General features: G+C 44.1%; 3 protein-coding genes across 4 annotated transcripts; 1 reads left to right on the forward strand and 2 right to left on the reverse strand.

Annotated features, from left to right (window-relative positions):
• Positions 1-190: 190 nt before the first annotated feature.
• Positions 191-3,441, reverse strand: cfap107 (cilia and flagella associated protein 107). The gene is made up of 4 exons (XM_020096550.2): positions 3,185-3,441; positions 1,946-2,056; positions 1,427-1,601; positions 191-1,203 (listed from the first exon to the last, which is right to left on the reverse strand). Exons 1-4 carry the CDS (start codon positions 3,293-3,295, stop codon positions 947-949), a joined length of 654 nt encoding a protein of 217 aa, XP_019952109.2. The 5' UTR covers positions 3,296-3,441; the 3' UTR covers positions 191-946.
• Positions 3,442-3,755: 314 nt separating this feature from the next.
• aadacl4 (arylacetamide deacetylase-like 4) lies at positions 3,756-8,502 on the reverse strand. Of its 2 annotated transcripts, none has more exons than XM_020096925.2 (4): positions 8,328-8,502; positions 5,258-5,483; positions 4,711-4,774; positions 3,756-4,608 (listed from the first exon to the last, which is right to left on the reverse strand). In XM_020096925.2, exons 1-4 carry the CDS (start codon positions 8,448-8,450, stop codon positions 3,825-3,827), a joined length of 1,197 nt encoding a protein of 398 aa, XP_019952484.2. In that variant the 5' UTR covers positions 8,451-8,502; the 3' UTR covers positions 3,756-3,824. The 2 variants fall into 2 exon arrangements, with proteins under 2 accessions (XP_019952484.2, XP_019952483.2); XM_020096924.2 differs by lacking the exon at positions 8,328-8,502 and adding an exon at positions 5,904-6,419.
• Positions 8,463-16,718, forward strand: dhrs3b (dehydrogenase/reductase (SDR family) member 3b). Its single transcript, XM_020096927.2, has 6 exons — positions 8,463-9,158; positions 13,400-13,543; positions 13,874-13,993; positions 14,439-14,677; positions 15,991-16,116; positions 16,222-16,718. Exons 1-6 carry the CDS (start codon positions 8,964-8,966, stop codon positions 16,304-16,306), a joined length of 909 nt encoding a protein of 302 aa, XP_019952486.1. The 5' UTR covers positions 8,463-8,963; the 3' UTR covers positions 16,307-16,718.
• Positions 16,719-19,325: the final 2,607 nt, after the last annotated feature.

Here is a 19,325-nt window from a genome sequence, read left to right on the forward strand (position 1 = left end):
AATGAAAAATACTGACTCCTTTGTGGTTTGTACATTTGCAAACAGGTCTCTCACTGAACACTCTGGAACATTCAGTGCTTTACACACGCTGACAGGTTTGAGAGCGTGACATGCTGCTATAGCGCCATCATGTGGCTCAGGGGGCAAACACACCATTACTTTGTTGAACACAGAGGTGTCATGTGACGTGCAGGCCTCAGCAGCACAGTGGAGTGACTCTAACAGTGGGTGAAGCTGAGGGCTTCAGCTGCACTGGAAGGCAGCAGGCGGGCGGGAAAACCGGGAGGCAGACGCAGATGGTTGACCATCAAACATAAGCGTCTTTGATTCTTCCTAATTAAACACTTTGATTCCCTGTAATTAAACACCTAATGGAATGGGAGTTGGACATGTCCCTTCAGACACTGCCTTGGAAGCTTCATGGCTTCTGCTGTGCCTCAATACTCAGGTCAGCTCTGGCATCAACACTTGTTTTATCCCTTTTTTCTCGTCTTTCTGTTCTTTTCTTTTTCTCCTCCAAGTATCCAGGGAAATGCTTGACAGGCCTTCCTGAGTTTCAGATATTAAGTGTGCGGAGAGAGAAAGAATTTGCATGTAATTATCCTCTGGAAGGGTGAACATAATTCATAGCCCGCTCCCTTCTGCTTAGTCTTGCACACAGACACACACTCATATTCATGTATATAAACAGTAAAGTATACTCTCCACACAGCACACAGTGAATCTACAGTAGTTCTTGCAGCAACATAACGAGAATTATGTTTAATTCTTTCGATTGCTTCAATTGCTAATTTCCCAAATGGTCCATTCTTCTTTTTTTCTTTTTTTTAATTTAAGGAATAAAAGTGAAAAACCACAAAGCAGCACCACTTTGAGCAGGGTTTCTAAATTAACAAGCAGCGTGTGAGGTAGTTCAAAAGCTGCATCTCTAGGCCTGTTGTGACGGCTAACGTCCACTCAAACAATGATCGGGGACTTGTAGCAGCGAGCGACGTCTCAGATCCAGATCCCTGTTGTTGTGATTGGCTGCATGAAGGTGGCTGGAGAGCGCGCGTGAGGCCCTGGCAAAGCGGCTCTGGCAGAAGGCGCTAAGTGGATGACTCTGGTACGCTGACCTGTACACAGTCATTAACGGGAGGTGTGACTGCTGCTTTTCCACACGACGCCTTGCAGACCACGGCAAGCCTAAGTTGGTTGGGTGGTCTGGAAGGGAACATGGAGAAAGGGAAAGTTAACTGCCAGGTTAGTGTGGCCATTAATTACACTGGTGACTGATTTTGAACAATAAAAGGCATCCGGGGCCACACACATTTAATTGTTCATGAGCACAACTGCTTGTCCATACAAAATTAATGCCTGGATGCTTCCCCCCCATGTATAATTTTAAAACTTTGGGCGCTGGTGGCACTTTAACCTGTCGTCTTACCAGGAATTGGCTGATTAGACATCTCGGGCTGCCATGTCGAGCTTCCTGGACACCAGGGTTGCAGAGAGGGCAAAGTGTTCGTGTGCTCTCTCCCGTAGCTGTCTTCATAATGTGTGACCAAGTAATGAGAGGATGTTGGATGGCAATGGCCAAACAGCTGCTTGGATGGAAGCCCCTGGAAAACAATGTACAGCAGCCTCAATGTGCAATGGCCTTTGCTGGATTAAGATATAGAGGACACAGCCTATTCTTTTCCAATAATCTTCAAGGGGCTCACCATGTGACAGTGGCAAATTGCTCTAATTCAAATGCCCCCCAGGACTGATGATTTTACACATTTTTCACGACTGCTGAGTCCGACCAGAAACTTGCTTTCAAACCGTTTTATCACAGACCTTTATCTTGGCTCTCAATATTATGCAGAAGTGGTCACAATCTGGAGGAGAAAGCCCTGACTTGCAGGGTTGTGACAGGCATTCAATTGGTGTTAATGCCATGAATGAGCAGTTAAAGGCTGACCTCAGCTCTCAGCAGGGCATAGCCTCTCTCAGAGACGTCTGGCTTGAAGTCCCAGTGGGGCCGGTAGTCTACGCGATTGGTGCTTTCGGCCGTCTTTGGCTCTCGAGTGAACTGTGTCGAACAGAATAAACAGACATCGCAAAGAGGAAATGAGGAGAATGGGGGGGGGGGGGGGGGGGGTGCAGGGACTTGAGCAATGAGCCTAGCGCCGGGATCAGCAAAGCTCACACTTCACTATCGATCTGCGCTGTTGTACAGTGTTTCTTAGGTCATTTCTCCTGCCTGATCCTCAACCAGCAGCCCATGGCCGAACCTGGCGCTGGTGCAATTAGTCTCCTGCTCAAGCCTCTGCCACTGAGAGGCTGTGCTGATGAAGCTGAACTAAGGCTGCCTAATCACTTTGCTATAGATTTGACTATAAACTGAGGTGCTACAAAACATTTGGCAGACAACATCTCCGTACACACCTTTTACCAACATCCGTCCTGAGAGATCCGATCACAAGTGGCCAGTATGTGTGTTCACACCTGGCATTAAAATACGTCCTGAATGTGTCTCCTGTGACCATGTGTGATCAGATCTCACTTACCTGCTCTGCATGCAAATCAACACATACTTCTTTTGTGTTTGTTAAGAGAAAACCATGTTGTTTTGAGTCATTCTGAGTTTACAGACGTGTCCAATGTCACTGTGTGTGTGTGTGTGTGTGTGTGTGTGTGTGTGTGTGTGTTGGTGTGTCGACAGGGCGAGTGAAAGAGAGGTAGAGAGATCAGTCAAGAGAGTCTGAATGAATCTTGTGCAGCTGTGAAGAAAGATTTGACCAATTTAATGAAAGTATCTATCGATATTATCACTCTGATCAGTTGCTCCTGGCTTTTAGGCTCAGGGGTAAGGATGATCAAGTGTTCGTTGTAGCCCCTCCACAGCCTGGAACAGTCCAACCTTTTACAATTATAAGTTATAATTAAATATAAGCTGAAGACTCACATTACAGTAAGGCTTTTAAGTGTCCTTCAGATGTTTTTATCCACATCATTGCATTTTGATGTTATTTTTTCTTTTCATTTGTTTTGCAGCGTGTCTTCTTTATATTTTTCAGCACTTTGATCAACTGAGGCTGTTTTTAAATGCTCCATGTACTTGACGAAAACAAATCTTCACACTAGCCACAGGCTTAGAATGAACTTTTAGCCGATTTTGCATTAAAAAATAAAGGTACAATAATTACAAATGTCCTACCTGAAGTCTTTCTTCTGCCCAGTTTCCCACCAGCACTTTGTTTCCATACTTCTGCTCTATTCTCCATCCAGTCTGGGCCCATTTATCCTCCAGCTTCTCTCTGTGCTTCATACTTTACCTGGTGTCAAACAGGCCCAACCAGGTTAAATCTGCAGCCGTGTTAGAACGTGGTTAGCTGTTCAAACAGAAAACATGTAGGTGCATTCACCTGACTGCCTTAACGGCAGAGGCAGCAGAGGAGGAATAGAGTAGCTCTGTTGCCATGGATACAGCAAACACTGAAGGCGAGCAGAGTATCCTGGAAGCAAATACGAGATGGCTCACATCTGTGTTCAAAGACGATACACTCCTTAAGGCCGGGGCATGACATTTAGCTTCTAGCATTATTCTCTGTATATTGTTAAAACAGTGCCAGGAATCGTCCCCAGACTTTGTGTCCTCAGGCTACTTTTCACTTTTAGAATGAAACAGGTTTTGTTTATTGGTTTTTTGGGGTGGGTGGGGGTTGGGGGTTGTCTTCTGTGAACAGTATAGTTTTAATAAAGAACAACACTCTGCCACTGGAGGCAAGTTTTGTTTATTAAACTGTAAAACAACAGAGTAAGTAGATAAAGTACAATCACGATCCTATTTATGATCTTCACAGTGTTTTCACATAGTTAACGATGCCGTCCACAGCCAACAGTGCGGAGGGGAAGCTGAGCCAGCCCTTGTTGAAAAAGTTAATCACACCGTGGAAACCATCGGTGAGGTGTTGCCAGATGACTTCTTTTTTCAGGTCCAGCAGCCGTTTCCTGTAAAGAATCCCATCATCCCTCAGGACATCAAACTCGCAGGTGAGAATGAACGTGGGCGGGGTTTTCTGAATGACAGCATCGTCTGCCAGTAAAGGTGAGACCTCGGGCTCCAAACCAGCTTTGATGGCGTGATACACCTGCCCATCGTAGTCTGGGGTCGGTTGCTCGCTGAAGCCTCGGGCGAGACACTCGGGAGGTAGGTTGGATGGGGAGAGCCACTCCTTGTAGCGCGGCCTCACCTCAGTTGGGACGTGGATGCCCTCCAGCACATCTTGGCACACAGACATGTCTCCACTGAGGTACTGCAGGAAGTAGAAAGCCATCCGGGCACGAAACAATACGGGCACTGCGTGATTTTGCTGGTATGAGGGCAGGTTGAAATCTGCCATCTGCAGGGCTGGGTAGATGAGGAGCTGGGCGCAGGGGGATGGCAGATGTCCGTCCTCTCTCCCCGTCAGCCTTTGGCACAGTGCTGCTGCCAGGTTAGCCCCAGTGCTGTCCCCTCCAACTGCCACTCTGCGAGAGTCCACGCTGAACTCCGCCTCGGCAACAGACAGGAAATGACACGTTGCTGTCTCGCAGTCGTCCAGCTGGGCAGGGTACCTGTGCTCAGGGGCTAATCGGTACCTAAGAGGGGTGAGGGCAAAGACGGGGGGACAATATGTTGCAGTCTGGCGATTAAGGTGGAGAAATGAAATGTTTCTGTGATGGGTGGAAATGTTTACGTACCCAACAGAGACGACAGTGGTATTAGACTTCATGGCAATGTGCCGACAGACTTCATCAACAGAATCTGTTCAGGAGCAGAAGCACATCACAGTTAATACAACACAGAAATACCTCTGTCAGAACAATTTCTATTCTTCTCTCTTCCGACACTAATCCTCTTTTCTCTATTCAGGCAGCATATTATTAAAGAAGTCTGTACGATTTAATATTAAATTATATTCCTGGGTGGGAAGTAATGAACTTTAAATGAATCCTGTAGTTTATTTAGGTTTTTATTGAAAGATTTCTATAAAATTTAAATTTTATATTTCTGGTCTGGTTTCTCTGCAGGTTCACACTTAACATTCAAAAATATTCAATGTGACGAACTGTTAACAATCAAGTTGCCCAACACTTTATAAAACAAAGCAGTTAAATTCGAGCACCAACCTGACATAATACATTGAAATAAAGTATATTAATAAGAAAAAACAAAAAAAACATTGTCAACATTTGTCATGCTGAGTATTACTTTTATTTTATTTTAAGTGATGTGTACATTGTTTACCTATACTGCCCATCACCCATCCTCCTCCATGGAAATACAGGAGGCCTCTTCTCAAGCCGTCGCAAACGGATGTGGGTTCGTAGACTCGCACCGGCACCTCAGAAAACTTCAGGTCCTTCACTCGCAGACCCGCAGGAACCGGATTTAAGCGAGTCAGAAAACAGGCCGTGAACCATCGGATGAAGCCGACCTGATTGCAAAAGCCCAGACGATGCAGGATCCGGCCCTGGTGAAAGAGGAATCCGAGAATTATCAGAAGTGGGAGACAAGTCAAAAAAGAAAAGTCTGTTCTCAAAGTCAAAGTAAAAGTTATTCTCTCTGAGAAACTATATTTACCATGACAACATCAAAGAAGGGGAACACTCGACCTTGCTATTCTCGCACCTTTGTTAGACTTGATTTCTTATCTAAGAATTCTCTGATCTGAGCTTTATCAGATGCTGAAGGACAAAGAAAGGACGGCTGACAATAGCTTAAACATTCTATTTGAGTTTTTAAAATAATGCCCTGGCAGAGGCATTTTCCATTGCACTCAGGAAGAAGTTAAAGTAGTAATGAAAAAAACTTAATTATAACAAATCCAAAAACATGCAGAAAACATAAAATAATAAGCACTAATGATTCCGCAGCTGCTGCAGTTACTCACCACAATTGCTATGCCAACAAACAAGCCATGAACTATGTGCAGTTTCCCACTATTTGCAACCCCACGAGGAATGTCTGAATTCATCAGCTCCGCGTACACAAGTCCAATTACCAGAAGGAGGAAGGCTGCAACTAGAGCAGCAAAGCCAATTATTAAAATTGCCGAGCTGATGTCCATGGTGTTGCCACTCTGCTCTGCTCAAGGTGAATCATTAGGAGTAAATGTTTTATCTACCTGCTTTCAGCCTATCCACCCCTCCCACATCTGCATGCAATGCATTCTGACCTTGGCTTCACTTAATGACATGCTTGGCTGCCTGTTGCCCGGGAATAAAAAATAATTATATCCTGAAACATATTTTATGGACATGTAATCAAAGTAAATACATGTTTCCCTAAGAAACCAAGTTGTTTGAGTATAGCACCAAATATTTTATGTTAATGGAGCAGCTTTTTAATTACTCATTCACTGCCCGATCAATAGTTTTACAAACATTTGCAGGATGTTGTGCTTTTATTGAGGAAATGTCTCCTGCTGCGGGAAGCACAGAGTGACGCTCCTTTTGTCCATTGTCTCATGAAAAGAAAATGTAGTGAGATGTTAGTGGAGACTGACCAAGAACACCCTCATCTGAACTTTCATTGCTGATCTGTAGATGGCAGTGATAGCATGAGCATAAATAAACACTGCCTTCTCAATTGTACCTATTTAAATTGTTTGCATTTTGCATGCAACCTGAAGACATCTGCAGCTCTCTGCTAATCATATCTTCAATCTTGTATCTGTTTTGTTTTTTTTGCAAATCTAACAACTTATTTTGTATTGCTTTAATTCTGCTGAAAATGCAAAAGTATAAGAGTTCCCAGTGCAACTTGACTTTGGCTTTACAATTCATAAATCCCAGAAATGTCCATAAATGAAGACAACATTTTGAGTCATGTTTTCCTGGAGTTCTTAGCAGTCTCCGAGAGCCTCGCCGCCGTCCCTAAGTAGCTGAGCTGCAGCACAAAGCCACCATTGTGAGGCTGCTCTTTAAACTCTTCCCCCAGTCGCTGAAAAAGCTTCGCATTCAGCGATAGCGAGTAGAAATCACAGCGCCAGGGCCAAAAATCACAGACTGCAATCTTGTCTGAGGCCCATGAATTCACGGGACACGTTTGGGAGGCATTCATGCAGTTTTCAGTGTGTCACCCTGACAAGCTTCCGTGACCTATTTTCCTAACTGCACAGAAAGATGTGTCCTGCTGCAGAAACACTGTTAACACAAGAACAACCGATGGCCCTTTGTACATCGAGCACATAGGAGAACCCTAGAAATGTAGGGACACACATTAACATATCAGCAAAGACTTTCTGAATGAGCACTCTACCATAGTGTGTGTATTATGTGAGCTTGCATTCTACAGTGAGGCACCTACACTTGTGAATCATGAGGATGCAAATTTCTTTCAGGCTTTTCAATGTCAGAAAATTTAGAGAGAAGAGACCAGAAGGGCCCAAGGGCACGTCAGCAGCTGTGCTTGTCATTATGAGGATTGATTCCAGAGTCTCTTATGTAAAGGTGATAACTTTAAACCAAACTTTTCCCAGTATCTTGTGTTTTGAAAAGAAGTCTCTGTCTATCTTCAGAACACACTGAAAGAGCTGGGATCGAACCTACAACCTTCAAGTTAATGGGTTATGTTTTTAATCGGCTCCTGCCCCTACCCACCCAGGTGAATGCACTAATGTGTTCTTCTCGTTTGTTGTGGCGGTCTAGTTGCTCTCCGCTGCACTTTTTTCTGGAGAGTGTTATGAAGCACATTGAACTTCCGGGCGTTTGTGTGCTTATTCCTTTTTACATGTTGGAAACAACATGCAAAAGTGATTTTATATCATGCAAGAGACGTGAGCTTCTGACATGTGTGTGACACCTCACAGGACTCACTGGGAGAAAAGCAAACTCTTCTACTGACAATGGAAGAGGAGTCAATAGAGTTTTTTTAATGTGTTTACCAGCTAATTAACTCATTTTGGTGTTAATGAGGTCTATCTATCCTTCCATCTATCTATCAGTCAATCAATCTATAGCACTTTGTTTACTTATTTGAGTGTTTTGATTTCATTGGTTTTTTCTCAGTTGTGTTTGTTCAGTAAGTTGCTGTGGTTGTTTGTTTGTTTACTTCATTAATGAGGGGGCTGGACTGAGGATTAGCTGAGCTCTCAGTCATTTGGGTGAAGTTGTCAAACACCAGCGTCTGATGCTCTTCTATGACAATATATATATATATATATATATATATACAATATTTTTATTTCACATTGACTTATAACTGTCAGTGAGATTGCGACACTGGTGTTATTCTGTATGTGGAGTAACCAGGTTCAATTCCAGTCCATGAAATTACGCAGTTAAACTCATCCCTAAAGAGGTCGGGCACCCACCTGAGGCACAGTGGGGCGACGGCTGTGGGGGCCCAGAACCACAGATTGGAAACCACCGCTGTGGACAAATGGGGGTGGGGAAGAGTGCGAGTGCGCAGACGGGCACTGGAGCAAAGTATTCATCCCCACTTATCATGTCAATCAGGATTAATGCCAGTGCAAACCTCCCCTTTAGGCTCACCCAGGTCCTCTCAGTGGTGGAAGCGCAGGGGCAGAGCAGAGGCGGTGATATAAAGCAGGACGGCAACACAACGCCAGAGCGCAGCGCAGCGCACGACACTGAACGTCGTCTGGACTTGTGCTTCACGTCTCGACCAGTAGTTGACAGCCAGGCGTAATGACTGATCGCTCACACATTTCCAGATCCTGATGCATGTCGACCAGAACATGTCAGAGCTCCTCGCGGTGGCACGGTTCCGCTGTCCGAACTCCTCTCCAGTGGATTACTCCTGCAACACTTCCCGAGGCTGCAGATGATCATTGTTGTGTGCATGCGGACAAACTTGCAGCAGCAGCAGCTCACGAGTCGGTGTTTGTGAACTGCTCTCATATCTGTGTCAGGCAATACTGCGCGTAAAAGTTGCAGCGTAAACATTACAGACTTGTCGGGCTGCGCCTGTGAGCACCGTCTCCGACATGGAGCTGAAGAGCGCGTGTCGCATGTTTCTTTTCCCGGTTCAGATGTTGTATTACTTAGTCAAGGCGAGTTTGTCCTCGCTGTTGCCGAGCAGAAAGAAGGACCTGGGCAAGGAGGTGGTATTGATCACCGGGGGAGGACGCGGCATCGGACGTCATCTGGCCAAAGAGTTTGCCAAGCAGGGAGCCAGAAAGGTAATTTCACCTCACTTCAGAACACTTGTTGCGCCAACTCTTTCCACAGACGCACACCAGGGAATCGTTGCAGTTATTTTGGCACGGCACGGTTCAGTTTGTGTCACAAGCAGCTGTGGTTGGGCTGCCTCCTCCCTCCTGCAGCCTCAGGTAACCTGGTCAGCCCATCCCCCCCCCCCCCCCCCCCCCCCCCCCCCCCCCCCCCCCCCCCCTCCAGCTTGTTCCATATGTTTTCTAAAAGCACTGATCAGGACATGTAACTGCTCTAGTTGGTCTCCAGTGAGACTGGAGACACAGCCCTCAGATTGATTGTGTGTTAAGTATTGCACAACAGCGCAGGTCAACCAGAGGACAGGTCTAGATTTCTCTTATGGCTGATAAATGTGATTACGCACGATGGGCTGACGTGTATTCTGCTGAGGTCTGGAGTGAATCTGGTGCGACTGACATGGATGAAAAATGTATTATCAAAGCCATTGACTGTGTGTGTGTGTGTGTGTGTGTGTGTGTGTGTGTGTGTGTGTGTGTGTGTGTGTGTGTGTGTGTGTGTGTGTGTGTGTCTATGCGCACAAAGCTGCACTGAAACAGCTTCAAAGCTCTCTCATAAAAACAAACCGTCTCTAACCCAATGATAGTTTATTGCCATATTTAAGTCTTGTTGTAAAATCTGGCAACATAACAATACAACAATTTTTTCTTCTAGATGCTTTTTTTCTTCTAGATGCTTTTATTTATAGAGTTTGTGGAAAACAAAGTGATCCCAACACAAAAGAGTTATGGAGGAAACAGATGACATCATCTTGAGTTAGTCTAACACAAAGGTAGAAGTTCTTATCTCATTCAAACACATGGCACAAGCTTATGAGGTCAGACCTATGATGAGAAATCACTTTTACCGTCGCTGACGCTGTGATGAATCATTGTTTCTCACAGCTGCAACTAAAGATGAAGTTTACAAGCTCACGTTTTGATTTTTTTTTTGAAGATTACAATCACGATCCGTGGATATTAAAGGTCAGAGCATCCAGAACTAGAGCAAATGTCCATGTCATGGTGGCAAAATTGCAAATGAATATTCTTTGCAGAACTTTAAAAGTAATGTATTCAGTCTCAGAGAACCACCCCCCTAACAAGGAGCCATCACTTGGGCCTGAAATGCTCCACAGCTCCTCATCCCTGCAGATCAGCCTAACTTCCATTCCCATCATCATTTCCAGCCACAGTTGCTCTAACCGATCCGGTGTATGAACATTACATAGCCGAGTGCCTGATGAGCCACTGGTGTCCCTTTTAGCGATAACATGTTAATACAGAGCCGCCGTATTTTTGATCACCTCAGATGGGAGTCATCATTACACATGGAAGAAAATGTTAGTAATTTCCCCTTTAGAAAGTCACTGAGCCGCCAAGCTGAAAGGCTGCCGGTTGTAATTATCTGTTCATGGGCGACATGCACTCCACTTCTTGGATGCTCTCTCTTAAGGCGCAATTTTAGCAGCTTGAAAACATTGCTAAAAGCTCAATGAAACACTAACTGCCTGCCCCTGTCTTTCAATGCCATCTCCTCGGGGAGCGAGCAAGAAGAAACCGGTGGGTTTTAAAAGCTTTACTCTGCAGCTGCACAACAAAGGATGTCACCATGCTTTTCAGCACCCCATTGTTGGGTATTATCAAGGTGTGAAGGCTTTGAAAACAACACCTGTGGTAACGTGTATGACAATTACTCCCTGCCTGAAGAGATGCTAAAAGGAAATGGGACGGCAATTATGAATAACCTCCGTGAACTTGTGCTCACCCTGGTTTGAGCCGCTTTGTGATCGACAGCCGGAATTTCCTTTTCCCTCGGCTCGGGCTTTGGTGTTTTCATGGTGTTAGGAAGACTGACTGTGACTTTCATTTAAAAAAAAAAAAAGGATTCTGTGAGACTGGAGACCCGGGGACTCGGGTGGGTGGGCAGGTCTTCTTGTGGAGGGAACCATTGCAGAAGAAAGCTCTGAAAACAATAAACCTGAACCAAAGCATTTTCAAACATCCAAGTTCAGGGCGCTGCGAGGGGGCAGAGGAAATAGTTCACACAACTTCACACAACCTATATCTTCAAAGCTTGTTTTTCCCAGTATTTGTTTTTGTCAGCGCCAACAACAGCAAGTAAAGTGTTTGCAGAAAGCTCAGATTTTTATGTGGTTGTTAACATCGCGTAAAGAGATCACTTTAGACGAACCAGACACTGACAACAGGTTTGTGTGTGCATGCGTGTGTGTGTGTGTTGTGCTGGAGGCGGGAAGCACACCACTCCCAGCTGGGTATTGCCCTGCAACTGACCTTGCTGTCTCTGCAGTAATTAGACAGCGGCAGGCGACTGCCTCCTGAACTCCTGCTGCCCCCTCTGTGTGCTGCCTCTCCGCTGGCCCTTACAATGGGTGTGAAAAGGAGGGTTCCTACCCACCCATACATCCAGACCTCAGAGATAGAATATCACTGTATCACTGTAATTCAGCTGCAGCTACCGGGGTCATGGACACGTACAGCACATCTCGGTATCGAGCAGCATTTGCACTCTTTCTCTCTCTCTCTCTGTCCTGTTTCAAGCTTTGCAACATGAATTTGTCGATTGGGGATCTTTAACTTGCAGCACATGTTGACATCGAGTCTTGTCAGGCATCCCTAGTTAGAACAATCACAGATTTTTCACTGATACTGAAGGGGGCTAGTGCGAGGTCAACAGTTTTCTTACTGTTTCCATCCACTTTGCAATTTGGCCGGTGCTTGTTTGCTCTGAGGGTCCTGTGTGTTGTGACGAGTGATAAACCTAATGAATTAAATAACATTGCAACAGGAGAGCGCACAGTTTGAGTGCCGACTTTTAATGAGAGCTGTCAGCTTTGTTTGTAAGGCCTCAAATCCTATTAAAAGCTTTCAGTTATTTATCAAGACCTGTCTGCCTTCGCTGATTACTTAAATGGGCTTGCAAATGAAGCAAACAAAAAACCCAATCACGAGCAAGTCAAACAAGGGCCGTTTACAGAGGAAGTACTGTTCCGGATCTGATAAAGAAGCAAAGAACACATCCGGCCTGTAATCTTTGACGTCCCTGGAGCTTAACAGTGTCAGGGCTCTATCTTTGGTTCACTTCTGTCACTGTTACCATTGGATTGTTATTGGCACATGAACACTGCCTTCAGACTAGGGTTGGTCGTCCTTTGGGGTTTTTCACAATACCAGTGCTAAATCTTTATTTTAAAACAGTTCCAGTGTCTCGTGAAAAGCAAGTTCAATTTATGCAAAAGCAAATTAGAGATCATTTGGTGCAATGGATCCCTGTCGAGTGGCACATGCACGCCTTCTAAAAGTGTTGCTGAGTAAAAGTTCTCGTACAGATTCAGTTTGGCACATATACTTTAATTTCACCTCATCTTTCTTGTCATTATTAATAAACCATTAAAATCCATGCTGCCCATTGACTAGGTTTTGCACCGTTATAAAACAATGTGAATGACTGATGATTCATTGGCAGACAGACACACTCTCCCTTTTTTGTGTGTTTGTGTGTGTGTGTGTGTGTTTGGCGCACACAGCAGTCTCTCTCACTGTCTCTCAGATACACAAGATCACTTTCCAGAGGACTTTTTGCTCAAATATTAACCTTGGTCACGGGCGACCAGCCAAATCCCACACTGGCGTTCTCAGCACTTCACACACGCTATGTTTTCAGACTCCCTGACCAGAAATGACGGGGCTCATCTGCCCAACAGGCCGTGTAATCTCTTTGAGAATTTGTGTTTGAGAGACGAGGAGGTCTCATCCCCTGATTTCATTACCTTTCTCTGACCCCAGAGACTGACAGATCTAATTGCCCAATCGCTACCCCCCCCACCCCCCACCCCTCCGTCCAACCCCATGTTCCCTGCTCAAATGACCAGCCTTCATTTAGTCTCCGGGTGGATGAAGAGACAATTCATTCACACAGCAGCTCCCCCGAGCCTTTAATCTTGCTCGAAAACTATTTGTTGGAGTGAAAATGGCCTCTCTGTTCTCTGAATGAAAAGAGAATTGCTGCGCGCAGATCTCCACGTCTCCTTGCCAGAAAACAGATTTGCACAAAAACACATGTAATGTTTTGTTGACTGTTTTTGTTTCATTTAAAAGCAACATCTCACTTGATTTGCTCCTGATTTCGTCACATGATAAACAGAGAAGATTCTCTTTGTCTCTCTAACCTTTGCAATTGTTTTGTTTGCCAGGTGATCCTGTGGGGCCGGACGGAAAAATGCCTCAAAGAAACAAGTGAAGAGATTTCTCTCTCAGGAACAGAGTGCCATTACTTCCTGTGTGACGTGGCCAATCGGGAGGAGGTTTACAAGCAAGCCAAGGTGGTTAGAGAAAAGGTACGCCGTGCAGTTTCATATATAAAGATATTTTTTCGACTTGAACGTATACGAGAAATGTCTTTTGCACACACAGAGCAACACATCATAAAATATTTTCCCTGGATGCCTTGCTGTCTCCTCCGTAATGTATTGGCGCTGAGCCACTCTGTCTCCCATCTGGTGTATAGATTACACTTCATCTGAAATATCTGTATAAGAGCGGGGAATATTCCTGACAGCTCTGGTGCAGAACAACTGCATCATTTCATGAAAGCGGACAGAAAACGCATATGTTTGCCAGTGCTCTCCCTCTTTTCCTTTCCTCACTGTTGTGCTTTTGAATCTCAGGTGGGAGATGTTACAATATTAGTGAACAACGCAGCTGTGGTCCACGGCAAAAGTCTGATGGACAGCGACGACGACGCCCTTCTGAAATCCCAACACATCAACACCTTGGGACAGTTCTGGGTAAGACTTTTGTAAAGAGCAATTTATAGCAGAGGCTCACAGCTCGCATGCAGATGTAGGGGAATTCCAAACAAATGAGCCTTATCATGTTCATATTTTGATTATAGCACGACAGGATACACAGTAGGCAACGCCAGACATGCCAATCCTGTCTGCTGTTATTATTATGGCAGGTTAAGTGGGGTATTTCCAAATTGCTTCTCAGCCTGTGAAACATCAGAAGGGTTAAATGGCATTTTTATTTTGAATGGAGATCAGAAGACTTTTATATAAGCAGACAGAAATGCAATTATCAACTAAATGGTAATGGAAATTTGACCTGTGCTTACATTGTGGGCCTGTTTATCTTGTCTGCTCTTCTTTTACGCTGCTGAAACCATTTCACCTTCTCCTCCTTCCATTTTGTCTTCATTCACCCCTTCATTTGTCTCTCCTTGTGTCTCAGACTACAAAGGCCTTCCTGCCTCGAATGCTGGAGCTGCAACACGGCCATGTGGTCTGCATAAACTCCATTCTGTCCCAGTCTCCCATTCCTGGGGCCATAGATTACTGCACCTCCAAGGCCTCGTCGCTGGCTTTCATGGAAAGCCTGACGCTGGGCCTGCTGGACTGCCCCGGTGTTGGCTGCACCACGGTGCTTCCTTTCCACACCAATACAGAGATGTTCCAAGGAATGAGAGTCAGGTGAGAACACAGAAGTACCAAGTGAAGGTTGATCCTTCTCTACGATCTGGTTCTTTGTAGACATGCTACCTGCATGATTGTAGGGATGGTAATGTTGGGCCTCAGGTTATTAAGTCCATCACTTAGCTTCTGACTGAATAATCATTTAAATGTTGTACTTTAATAGTCCCTTGAAGATCAATCCTATTGATTAGGGAACCTCCAGAGTACATTATAATACTTTGTGCAATCTACCAACACTTTGCAGATTCCTTCCCTCATTGATTTGTTGCAACAAAACTACAAATATTCTTGCTCAACTCGCCCTTAGGTGAGTTTAAAACCAAAGATAGTAGGACAGAAGGCCAGTCTGTCTGCCCCCTAGTGGCTGTTTTAAATCCTTAATGAATACAGTGTACTTTGACCTTTGGACCTTTCTCAAGCAGCTGAACTCTGTAAGGTGTTAGGCATCTGTGTCACAGAGTGTTCTCGTACAGCTCGATGAGCACACGTTACCTTTTACATTGTTATGTAATAGCTTTTAGAACACCTGCACAACTGCTTGTTTATGCAACTGTCCAGTCTGACATGTGGCAGCAGTTCAGTACAAAAATCCAGCAGAGTTCAGTTAATGCTCTTATCTAACAGAGTGAAGGAAGGTGATCTTAGTGACTGCAGTGAGTAAAGTCTCAATGTTAATAAGAGGGCTCAGGGGAGAAAGGCCAGACTGGTTCAAGCTGTGTAAACGCTACAGTAACTCAGATAACCACCATTTACAACTGTGGTGAGCAGATAAGCATCTCGGAACACGTTACCACCCTGAGGTAGGTGGGCTCAAACTGAAGGAGACCATGTTTGATTCCACTTATGTTAACCAAGCTTGGTCTAAATCCGGAGCTGCAGTAAGAGCAGACTCAATGGAACCAGGAAAGTTAAAGACTTGGAAAAATGTAGCCTGGTGTTGATTTCTGCTGAGGGACGCAAAAAAATTGAATTTGGTGTTTGGCTCAGAACCAATCAATCATCGTTTGATGTCAGTATTGTGACTGACCACGTGCATCCAATATGGCTCCAATTTGCCGATCTTCCAATGGCTACTTTCAGCCAAGATGCACCGTGCAGAAATAAGAAGTGAGAACCACTACTCACAATTAGCATGGTGTTGCTAATAAAGTGCCTGTTGATAATTTGTTTGCAATGCAGCTGTTTTTTTCAAATTAAAATCTCCACCAGAGGGATTGTTGTGAGATGTGGATTCCCCTTGAAAATGCAGTTTTAATTTAATCTGAATGATCATCACTTTATCTCTAACCACTCACTACTTGCTCCTGTAGGTTTCCTCAGCTCTTTCCTCCTCTCAAACCAGAGGTGGTTGCCCAGAGGACTGTGGAAGCAGTCAGAGCGGACAGGGCCTTCCTCTACCTGCCCTGGACTATGCACGCTCTTGTCCTTCTAAAAAGGTAAACAACTCACATTTAACTTTTCCTTTCTTTTATTTTAGTCTTGTATTCATTACCATAATTTATGCTTTGTGTTTAACGTTTTGCCTCTTGTCTTTTTTTTAGCTTCATGCCACAAGTTGCACTTGAAGAAATCCACAAGTTTTCTGGGAGTTATACCTGCATGAACACATTCAAAGGCAGGACATGAACCTGGATTTCACAGAATGTGAGGGTGACCTCAACGTCTCTGGGGTACAATGAAGGGAATATGGACCTAAAGACACCTGGAGGTGCAGAAGGCCCCATAATAGTGTGAAGAAAAATACTTAGGGGACGTTCACAAGGGTTTCACTCCTGCAGGTAGAATTAATCGATAAACTGCAGGATACACTCTGGTCCCATTTATATGTGTGAGTGCACATCTGTATAGTATGGAGGACTGAATGCCATTCTCACATTGAACAGAAGCCATGCTTAGGTGTGTACCAGTAGTTATTCTGGGAGATTTTGTGACACTTTTAGTCTGTTTTTACACTTTTGTTTTTTTTTGTTTTTTTAAACCTGCCTTTTTAATGTGTCTTTGAATCAAAGCAAAGTAATAAAATGGAGTTTTAGAGACACACTGTGTTTCTTTGTGCAATGACGAAAATAGAAAGAAAAATGAGAATCCCTGGGAGGTAGACATTGTTTTGTGTCTGGATTTCGACTCCCACGGCAGTGTGATAACACCTTTGATTTATTCAGAGCATGAGATCACTGACTGTGACAGACGATGTTGTCAAAACATAAAACATACACTGGGGGGGGGGGCATGTGTATACCTGTTTGTCCTCTGCTGTCGGTAAATGGTGCAGGGGGATGGTGCTATTCTCCATAATAATAATAATGAACTCAAAATATGTTGGTCAGGACCTCCCACTCACACATACAGAGTGGTCAACCCCCCTCCCCCCATTCAGCGAAGATGGGGAGGAAGACACTGTTGTATTTACTGAGCCCTGGAAGCACAGCAGTCATCTTAAAACCTTAGTGTTGACAGCTTAGAGAGCACTCCTAAAAAACTGTTGTCTATCATGAAGACTTGTGTTAGCTTAGCTTACATCTTCTACTGCTTCATGTTTGAGACTGGTATTTATGAGTGTGTGTAATTTGGTGCAGATCCAAATAAAAGTCTGGATCTGGTGAATTTAAATGTGGTTTCTTAAGGACACTTGGGCCTTGGCGAAGGTATGTGCTCTCTGAATGTGATTAGAGTTGCTTGTGAATCTAATCGTGCTCTAAGGCTTTATCTACAGAAAATGAGATTTATTAATACCAGTCTCCTAATTACCTTTTTCACTGAGGATATCATTTACAAACAAGAAAAGCCAAGAATAGATAAAGATGAAACATCAATTCAAAACTGGTCCGTAGCCAAAGGAAATGTGCAAGGAGGTTAGTATGTGTCATGCAGTGGTAATGGTGTTTGTTATCCTTCTTGTGTGGTGTATTTGTGTTTTTTTTTGTCAAGGACCACTTGACATTTTATTTGAGGCTGTGGAATCCTGGACAGAGCAGAGAAACCTCAGCAGTATTTTCTCATGTTGCGTACTGTTGAATCTCACTTACAACCCAGATGAGTTGTTATGTGACTAAGTGACCAGTGTGTGTGTAACCAGACAAAGCTGCTGTCCTTGCAGCTGTGTGTGGCACCTGTAATTTTGAGATTAGTCAGCTGTGGAATCATGAGGGGGAATAAAACAACTGCAAGGTGTTTTCCTTTTCACATCATAGATGGAAGACAGTGCATCTGAAGTCATTAGTTAGAAAACATACAGATATAAATCAAAACTGTCCTTTCAGCTCCTTTTTCAGATGAAAAAACAATACTGCATCATTCAGAATTACCACAGTCTAAAATGTTACTGCTGTGTGCTGTGTTGCTTTTGGTCAAACAATCATCTGTCTCCAGTAAAAACCCCTTTAAATAAAGTTCCATGTTATTTTACCAAAAACTACAACACATGAAACAGATATATTGGATATGTGCTGACTTGTCAAATCAACATATAAAACACTGTTGATCCACAGACCTGCAGCAGGTCACAATAATTAAATTCTCTCTGTTTGCTGACAAATTAAAGTTCTTCTGCCTGAGACTGTAACTCGTATATTTTGATCGGAGGAAACGAGCAATGTTCAGTAAAAATGCAACCAAGGGCAGATTTGTCTTATCTGTAGGCATTACTGTTTCCTTCCTTGCTGTGAGATGAATCGTGGGGCCAGTACTCTTAATGTGGGTGTATATGCAGCATAATACATGCAGATGCAAATTTACTAAATGCTTAAAACCAGCTCATATTGAAGAGACACACCAGTAAGATGTGTGACTCTTTCTGTCAAACTCAGCGAATATCTGTCCTCTCAGTACGTGTGCAGGAAATAATATTTCACACACTGGCTCATTAAATGGGAAAACAAACAAGACTGAACTGCAGCAGCTGATCCAGAACATGTCATTGCTTGTGCATATGGAGTTGGGTATAGAAGAAGAGGGGAGATGGGGGTCCACCGACCTAGAAAAGCTGCTTGAGGGTTGATAGCCTACCAGGATTTCTTCCAATGGATTGTCCAACGATGTCCACAAGAGTTGAAATGCACAAGGACAGATGGAGGATCTGTTTCTGTTTGACGTGTGGGAAACGTTCGTTTTGTTTCACAGAGTCACTCGGTCAGTTTTGCATTGACATGTTTGCAAGGTGTCTGGTAATCTTACTGTACTTGCCCAAGGACATTCATCTCAGTTTTCCATGATGTTGTTGGCATGGTGAGTTGTTTTGTCTGGAGCAGGTGTGCTGGCTGTGCAAACTTCTTACAAAGACACACACACACATGCACTGAACTCTACAGTTCCTGGTGCATGTGTGAAATGTTAGAGTGAGACGCTCTGCAGTTTCTGCTGACCTTATCTGCCTGGCCCCTTAGTATAAAGGTTGATGATGCTTCTCACATATTGCAGACGAAAAAAACAAAATGAAAAGAAAAGAAAAATAAATCTCCAGGTGGAAAAATGAAGTCTCACACCAATGAAAAGAGTTTGTGGTGATAAAAGCCGACACCGGTGTCGGGGTGCTGGAAAAATGATCATGTTGTTTCCACTCCAGCGTTAATATACAACTTCCTGCCTCTGTCTGCAGGATTTGATGCTGTTGTGAACCCCCCCTGCTGTGTTGTGCATGTGTGAAAGG

This window comes from Paralichthys olivaceus, chromosome 2, assembly GCF_024713975.1.
Source record: "Paralichthys olivaceus isolate ysfri-2021 chromosome 2, ASM2471397v2, whole genome shotgun sequence".
Lineage (NCBI taxonomy): Eukaryota > Metazoa > Chordata > Actinopteri > Pleuronectiformes > Paralichthyidae > Paralichthys > Paralichthys olivaceus.